The sequence below is a fragment of the Vicia villosa genome, linkage group LG6 (assembly GCF_029867415.1).
Source record: "Vicia villosa cultivar HV-30 ecotype Madison, WI linkage group LG6, Vvil1.0, whole genome shotgun sequence".
Taxonomy (NCBI): Eukaryota; Viridiplantae; Streptophyta; class Magnoliopsida; order Fabales; family Fabaceae; genus Vicia; species Vicia villosa.
Window position 1 is genome coordinate 153,323,055 of NC_081185.1, and position 8,943 is coordinate 153,331,997.

General features: G+C 34.4%; 1 protein-coding gene across 1 annotated transcript; it reads right to left on the bottom strand.

Annotated features, from left to right (window-relative positions):
* Positions 1–3,009: 3,009 nt before the first annotated feature.
* LOC131610586 (uncharacterized) lies at positions 3,010–8,103 on the bottom strand. Its single transcript, XM_058882564.1, has 11 exons — positions 7,821–8,103; positions 7,564–7,683; positions 7,367–7,475; positions 6,260–6,511; positions 6,079–6,191; positions 5,823–5,887; positions 4,819–5,069; positions 4,586–4,742; positions 4,292–4,332; positions 4,033–4,207; positions 3,010–3,305 (listed from the first exon to the last, which is right to left on the bottom strand). The coding sequence occupies exons 1-10, from the start codon at positions 7,923–7,925 to the stop codon at positions 4,068–4,070; spliced, it is 1,353 nt and encodes a 450-aa protein (XP_058738547.1). The 5' UTR covers positions 7,926–8,103; the 3' UTR covers positions 3,010–3,305; positions 4,033–4,067.
* Positions 8,104–8,943: the final 840 nt, after the last annotated feature.

Genomic DNA, 8,943 nt, shown 5'->3' on the forward strand with positions numbered 1-8,943 from the left:
AAAATGGATGAAGTCACCATCATCAGTAACTTTGTTATCCTAGAAAAGATCACAAACTTGGAGTCTTGCAGGCAAACCTCTTTGCCTTGTTGATCTTCTCCCATTTTCTTCAATCCAGGCTTCAACGATAGCTGATTCTACACTTTCAAACATTGCAAGAACAACTTTTTCATTGGTGTAAGCGGTTATAGCTTGTTGGTAATCGGTTACAGGTTGTTGCAACTCCTTTATTTCGTAAAAAACGACGTCCCTATTGATCACCGACCTTCTATTTGTTGCATCATACAACTGGTAACCACCAGTAAAGTGATACCCTACAAGTATCATCTGATCTCCCTTGTCATCCAATTCCATTCGAAGTTGATATAACACATTCTGATATGCCATGAAACCAAACAATATCAAGTGACCCGTGTTCGGTTTAAATTTTTATCAGGATTCCTTCGGTGTGATATTTTCAAGGTATTTTATTGGACATTTATTCAGCAAATAAGTGGTTGTGGAGACAACTTCTCCCTAAAATTCGTTCGACAAGTTTTTTTCCCTTTAGCAAGCTCCTTACTGTGTTCATGATAAAGCGATTCTTTCTTTCAGCAACACTGTTTTGTTGCGATGTATAAGGAGACACTACTTCGTGTACAATGCCCTCTTGATCACAAAACTTCCCAAAATCATTTAAGATAGATTCACCTCTACCATTCGTTTTGAGAACTTTGATTTTGAGATCGCTTTGCCTTTCAACCATGGACTTGAACTTCTTAATCACCTCAAGTACCTCATCTTTTCTCTTGATTAGGTACCCCATATTTTTTTATTATGATCATTAATGAATGTGTGATATATCCATTGCCACCAATATGATCAACTTGCATCAGTTCACATACATCTCAATGCACCACCTCAAGATGACACTTGGTTCTACAACCTGCATCTTTGTTGAATGCCCCCTTATGTTTCTTTGCTTGCACATATTCTTCACAAATTCCAGTTGGTATGTTGATCAATGGTAGCCCCGTTACCATCTTGTTCTTTTGCAAAACGTTGAGATCTTATAAATTAAGATGCTCAAGCTTATAATGCCATATCCACTCTTATCTACTAGCCATTGTAGCAAGACACCTATGTTTCGTAACCTTCAATTCAACCTCGAAGGTTCTATTTGGATCCATAGGAGCCTTTAGGTCCTAAACTCGTTTGCGTTCATAACGCATAACGCCTTGTTCTCCATATGAATCTTGTAACCCTTCTCAAGTAATTGGCTAATAGAATATTCAAAAATATATATTTGTATCCACCCTGATTTTACCAAACAAGAAAGGGTGTATCATAAAGCACGTCTCTAAAATACTCTCTGAGACATGATTGGATTTCCTAGGTCCATATCGATCTAAAACTTGTATAAACATAGGTTTCCCTCATCTTGTTAGCACAATGCACACATAATGTCTCAATACGCATATCTCACTTCTGTCTACTTCAACGACGAGAAACCCCTATTGAATTTAAATTCATAAAGATTACTCGTCTAGTAATTCTAAAATCCATACTAGAGAATTTGTACTCAGGCAATCGAAGAGTTATAAAACTCTATTATCATTCACCCTTGATTGACAACGAATGGAAGAGATATTGTTCAACAAGTTTAAGCCGAAGACGAGTGAAGATTTAACTGTTTTGTGGAGTACATTTCACCGTTACGCAACAAAAGATCTGATCGAGGTAGATGCGAAGATTGTGAGAACGACTAAAGATATTATAAAGATGTTAAAACATCATCAATCATCGCTTGATGATGAAATGTAATGTTAATGTTACGTCAATGATTATCTCCATAATGTTACGTTTTTAATATATGTTTTAACAATGAGTGGTGTTAATTTATATTAGCTTTTAACATTTGTTTTTGCTTATATTTTTGGTTTATCAAACACAATTTTCAAAAATACAGTTTTGAAGTTTTTCTGAAGTTTTGATGCGTCATTTCCATATTTGAAAGGCATTTTGAACATTTTACAAGGGTCCAAAAACACCTCTAATAGTGGGAAAAATAATACCCTTATTTATTTAGAACAATTGTCAAGTATTTTTTCATTTTATATTGAGTTGAGTTTCTATATCAAGCCGTCTAGTCTAGGATCAATCAATAAACTAGTATTAACAAGAGGCATGAAGCTACCAAGATAATTAATTAAACCCGAAACATTGTCACATCTACAGGTGAGAGTAGTTTTTTAAAAATAATAATAAATACACAATAAGTTAATTAAAAATATACTTACTAAAAAATAAAGATAAGAAATTCAGAAATAAAAAGGATTTACTAATCTAAAATTGTAAAAAGTAGATAAAAATTGGCCAAGAAATCATTTCAATCATAACTTAAATTTAGATTTTTCTTATTCATACTTGATCCCAATAACTTGATTTAGGCTTTAGCTCACTTACATTTTCCCTGATAGGTGTTTACGCGTTCAAGTTCCGAAGCTTCCTTTCATTTCGGTATTTCCAGCTGCTAACTAACCAAATGATTAAACAAATCCGACTAACTTATTTTTTATGAATAAGTTGAGAGAAATGTCCACTATCTACCAAACCACGAAATGACAATGTCAAAAACAACACTTTTATGTTATTTTTTAATCACCACACTTTGATTTATTCATTTATGATTGAACGGAGAATGGGTCAGCGGCGGAACAGCCACAGGCCCGCTTTAAAACGTCCTCTTAAATGCTAAAGAAAGAATATGCTATATTTTGCTTTCGGCTAATATATTCTCACTCAAAGTATTTGTTAAAATTTAAATCTATTATCAAATTGGTTATTCACTCATAACAACTTATACAAATAAATAGAATGTCGCAGATTCAAACTTACATCCTTACTATTGAATCTCCTTACACATCTGAGTTGACTTAATGGGACAACGAAACAAAACATAATCTCCAATGCATAAAATAAACAGTCCGTAAATATATAAAATTTGTCAATTTCATCTCAACAATTAAGTAAAGACCAAGGACATGTGTTCATATATTCAAAAAAGACTTTTGGAAGAAAACATATATTCACATGTCAGGGAAATTAGAATACAGAAGAAATCAATGTCAAATCTAGGATTATCTGGAATTTGGTATAAACAGTTGAACGAGTCCAATGTAGTCGAACTCCCATAACTAATATTGGAGGAAATCCTGATTTTCAATTGTAAAATAATATACAAGTAGCTACCTACTTCCTTATCCTTCTGAATGGGTAGTGGCCCAACACAAGTTCTCTGGCCTCCACATTGTCAACCAAACTAGCTGGCAAAAGATGCACCAGAAAGATGTGAGATATGGCATTTAATATATTATATTATTATTATTATTGAGCAACTAAAGAAAAGTCAATATTTTATTCCAGTTCCTATGTTTCATTTGTTCACTTTATTATTTTCTTGCATAAGCTATTTGAAATCGTAGTGTCTTGTGGGAAGGTTGAATCAAATTGAGTATTACTGTATCCCTGTGATCTAAGGAAGCTGAAAATATAGATCTGTTATGACTTAGAAATTAAACTGTTTCAATGTGATTCGAGTGAGTGTACTTTGTAATGAATTTTTGTGGAGCATGGATAAGGGAAGATGCATATGATAAAGAGATATGGTAATAATATATTTGGTATGAGCAATGGTATAGATGCCCATGCAATGTAACAGCAAAAGGAAGAATCGAACTGCTAAATGGTAGACTTAAGGTGCATTTGAATAGACAGATGAAATAAGGATTTATTCAGTGAACGAGTTTAGGGAGTTTAATTTGGGGTTAACTATTAAAATAAGTTGAAAACAAATTATAGACATATCATAAGTTATTTATATAAGCATATCAAAAGATCAAGGTAAGTGCTTATATTATGATATGTGTCAAATGAGTTCTTACGAGAAAATGAACTACTCAATAATTTGAAATTCTAGATAATGGGTTGCTTATCGCAGTCAGAAAGCTGCAAGAGGCAAAGCATTTTACAAGAATAAGCCAGAGCATTTACCCAGATAAAGAGCCATTACAGTAGAGCTCTCTGAATTATTGTTCGTCATAGTATGGCGGTGTCGCCTGAATGTACTGCTCATCCTCATCGGCGTCGTCTTCGTCATCGTCTTCAGCATCTACCCAGTTACTGGGATGATGTTGTGAAATAGTTTGACCATTATTTGTTAACATATCTAGATAAGTGCATAAATTATATCAGTAGCTGAAGAAACAATAAGAGCATCATGCAAGCTCATTAACTAGCCTGGATAACTAACCTTGAGGCTCTTGTACATGATCATTTCCAGTTGGTCGGCAGCTAGATACAAGTCAAGGTAAAGTCAAGTAAAGACTTAAATCCAACATCTATGTCAAACACAGTCCCAACAAAACCTTTTAGCTAACTACTTGCAGGGATACAAAATAGGACACAAATATCATACAACAAAGATGCAAGTAAACAAAAAAATTCTAAAATAATAAAAGACGTAACAGAACTACAATCCAACACATTATGGGTACATGATGCTGAAAATGATAAATATTGAGACAAACAGTAACATCAAGGATACAAATTGGAGTCATTGGGATTATTTCCTGTGGCTAATTTTCCTTTTCTAATTTGCACTGTACTAATCCTTTGAATTTCTCTTTGTTCATTATCATTCAAAGTTGTTCCTTCTTGTGCCTGCCTTTCTTCCATAGCACCAGTATTTTTAGCTGCAGTTGCTGCAAAAATGCAAATGCTGCTGATAATTTAGATCAAAGAAAAATCATACAACTCAATGTTGAAATTTGAAACTACCTGAAAGGTCTGACCAAATACGGGTGTGGTCAGATGGAAGCTCTGATGCGTTCGATCTGCAGTTATCTTGCTGCAATGGAGATCCATTTCTTCCTTCAGTTCGAGCATGTGTATTGTTAGGCACCACTGGAGGTTCTGATGCAGCGCCTTCATGAAGCTGAGATGTTAACATGGTTGCCAGTACAAGGGTAGCATCAAAATTTGAATGGGACCCATCTTCCAAACCAAATTTAGGTGCCATGAGAATTGGTCTGCTTGCAAGCGCAGTGTCATTCAAGAATAAAGATTAACAATACATCATAACTATTAAAGACAACAATCAAACAACCAAATATTATTTCGGAAGGTGAAGTCGGTGCTATGGATAAATTGACAGTATAAAGTCTGTTATGTATTGGTTCAAACATAGACAAGTAATCTTTGTTTCTCTTCGTGATTTGGCCTATAGTTTTGTTTGCTATACCATCAGGACTATCCCAAGTTTCTCTCAAATGATTCTAATTCTATTTATATTTTTTCCTGTGTAACACCTCAATTGTAACATTATCACCGCTGCAAGTCTGCAACATTGTGTTTATTTATTTTCCTATTACCACTCAAAATTCAGTTCCATACAACATTTCATGCAAACTACTTGGATCTTATGGTTGACATTTTCCTCTATCTCTTGTCACTTTAAAGTTTAAATAATGGAACCAACCAAGGTACTCACGACATGAGATTTGCGGTATTGTTTGTTCTCCATTTTTCAGCTCTACGTTGGAGCTTATTTGTCAGTCATTTTCGAAACTTGCACTCCATATACTGTTATTTACTTCTGCTTAGGTATAGACCATGTACAGGGGTTTTCCTTCATATCCCTAACTTCCCATTTATATCTTCTCTCAACTTTCGAACTAAAAATATATCAACTGACAAAATAAATATATTCTGACACCATTTCTAGGATATGTTTGATATAGATGTAAGCAAGAACAAAGATACGGGCTCAAAGTTCATCTTACTCGCCAGTTTTCTCAAAATGTAAATGGATATCAATTTCACAGCCCTCGCAAAATGAAAGAAATGCCTGCAGTTTGGTGATAAAAACATCAGATACATTCCTAAAAGGTTTAAATCAAACTTAGAACGGGAGAAAGATAGAATAACAGACATTATGGAAAATGTGATCAGAATCGTAATATCATGGGACAGCAATCTCTGTCGAAATCGTAAAAACTCAAATATCCCATTGTAGTAAAAAGACTTGGTTAACTGTACCTTTAATTCTTTTACACTGAAAGTCACATCTACTGGGTCCCCAGTATGAACATACTGCAAAAACTCCTCTTTAGGGTCTATCCAGAGTTGGGTGTGTAGCAATGAATCATTGTCTGCCATAACAAAATTGTTGGCATAAGTATACTGCCAATCATAATACCAACAGAAGCATATTTGTTACCTTTGGTTGGGTCAATATAACTTCGAAGTTCAACGGCCTTTCCACCAATTTCATTTGCAGAATCAGGAGGTACGGAAGCAGGTTCTGTTGCAATGATAGTGATTTCTTGAAGAGATGACTGAAAATTAGCAAGTAACCTGTTTAGATCTCGAGGCCTCACGACAAAGTTGCTTGGAAATTTTTGCCTGTCAAGGGACAAGTGCTGAATGTCAGGTTCTACATTGCAAGTAATCCAATAGGTTTTTCTCATACCTGCAGTTAACAAATAAATTTTTTTTTTTAATTCACAATAGGGAAACACGCACACATACAGTGTTGAATGGTGAGAAAATAGAAGCTTAAATGATAGAGATGCCTAGCATGGTAGCACCGTTTACATAGTAACCTGGCCCAAATATTACTAGATATTCTAGTTCATTTTAGGGTATGTTTCGATGGAGGGGGAGGGGGTTAAAAATGAATTAAGAGTGATGATTGAAGTGTTATCGTATGATCATCTATCATGTTGTTCTTTCAATTTTCTTTAAAATATCAAATATATTTTAAAACCCTTCACAATCCAACTCTCAAATACACCCTAAAGAAAATATTGCTACTGAATAATTTTAAAACTTTCACATGTGACAGATTTCGAAATAGCCAAAACGAGTTATATCGAGTGGTCGGCTTTAACTGATCCTTGAGCAGCTAACAAAATGATAGAAACCGGTACCAAAATACAAATTAATGGTAGAAAGTGACTTTTATTTATGGCAGGATATGTTTACAACAGACACATAATTACGAACACTATAGAGAATACATAATACACAGATAAACTAACACAAAAATACCGGATCTCACTATGACATCTCATACAATGCCACTCTAAAAACAAATGTGTTAACACCCAACAAACCTAGAAAAAACTGTCATATTATCAGTATTTAAATTCTATCTCATGTTGGATTCCAAGTAGAAAGGGTTACAAACTCGGTTAAAAAAGAAACTACAAAATCAAGTTTGTTACATAAGACAAGTAAATGGTTAACCCTGAACCTAATACATAACATTTTACTTATTGACCAACAACTAGAGATTTCCAATGAATCAAACTAAGCAACTTACCACTGTAACAATCTAGAATCCACTCAACTTTCGGAGCATCCGGCTCCGGTAACTTCACTGTCAAATGATCAATATTTGCAATAGGTGTCCTAAGAACAGCACAAACAGCCTAATCAAAGTATATTAGTCAGAATTCTTCAATTACAAACACAATTCAAAATCGCGTAAAATGATAAACGAGAAAAGACCATTCTAACCTTCAGAAGCACGCTACATTGCACGGGAATATTGGAAACCGTGTATACGTCAAAGAAGCTGGGTTTGAAATTGATGGATTGATATGCAGACCGTGATGAATTGATAGTGTGGAAAAGAAGCTGCGACAAATCAAAAGCAATAAAATAAGTGATTACTGCTAGGTTTTCACTGAAGTAGAAAATAATGAAAATATGCTTCCAAAACCCTAATTCGGAGTAGAAAGTGAGAGAGTATTGAAGATGAATGTTAGTGTTACCTGAGAAGAAGAAGCTTGAAATGAGAGCTCGTTTCCGATACGTGCGAGGCACGTGATGCATCTTGCAAAGGTTTTGAGAGAGTTATCGCTCAACGTGAACTCCATTTCTACGGTATAGGATCTCGCTCTCTGAACTGAACTGACGCAGTGTGGCGGGAAGAAGAAGGGGGAAATTGTGATTACGTGTTAGGGTACCAAATTCGATATCTACCGCTACCGTTTTTTTTCTCAATATTTTTAAATTTTTCTCGATTTTGTTGTGTAATAACTGTTTACTTCCTGTATGCCAAAGAAATTGATTCATCATTCATTTATACTATTTGTTTTAAAATCAATAATTCCTTTCAATTTAATGATATAACATTAATTACACTATGTTATATAGTTTTTTTTTACAAAATTTTTTTTCCCTTCACTTTCATTTGATTTGGGGTTCAGTTTGATCCCTTAATTTTTAAAAAATTCAAATAACTCCTTTATCTATTAAAATGGTATCTTGTAAGTCTTTTCTGTTTATTTTATGGAAAAAGAAGTTTGGAACTGCTTGCGTGACATATGACGTGGAGGTTGAGCTTCATCTCCTTCAATAAAAGGGTATTTTGCTTCAGCAAAGTCATGAAATCTAGAGTCTGAAGAAATTGGGGGCTAGGGTTAGATTGAAAGCAACAATTTTATCGTCTGAAGAAATTGGGATTAGGGTTTTCCAGAAATCCAGAGTCATGAAATCATCGACTTGTTCTTCCTTTATGTTACAAGGAAGCCATGAAAGTTTGAACTTCCAGCTTTGTATGATTTCGAATCTGCCATGGAAATCGGTTTGTCATTGTGGAGATAAAGCCATTCAACGAAGGACAAAGACGGCTAAGAGTTTTGGAAGACAATTTTGGGATGTCCTCATTTGAAGGTATGTTATTTGTTCACAGATTATTGGTTTTTAGGTTAAAGAAATTGAATATCAATCTATGTGATAAGTAGGAATCTGTGCATTATGGGTGTAGGTTTTTCGAATGGTTTTTGGAGGAAGCTGAAGATAACAATGGGCAAATTATGATGGTTATATTGGAAAAGCTTGAAAAGGATACAAAAGATTTACAAATGGATGTTGTCAAAGTTATATTGTCAA

Excerpts from the sequence above, each read along its gene's own strand:
- LOC131610586 (XM_058882564.1), bottom strand. The coding sequence starts at position 7,925 with ATGGAGTTCACGTTGAGCGATAACTCTCTCAAAACCTTTGCAAGATGC. Across the intron at positions 6,192-6,259 it reads TTATATTGACCCAACCAAAG|ACAATGATTCATTGCTACAC; the intron begins GTAACAAATATG and ends TTGTTATGGCAG. Across the intron at positions 5,888-6,078 it reads TCAGTGTAAAAGAATTAAAG|GCATTTCTTTCATTTTGCGA; the intron begins GTACAGTTAACC and ends ACCAAACTGCAG.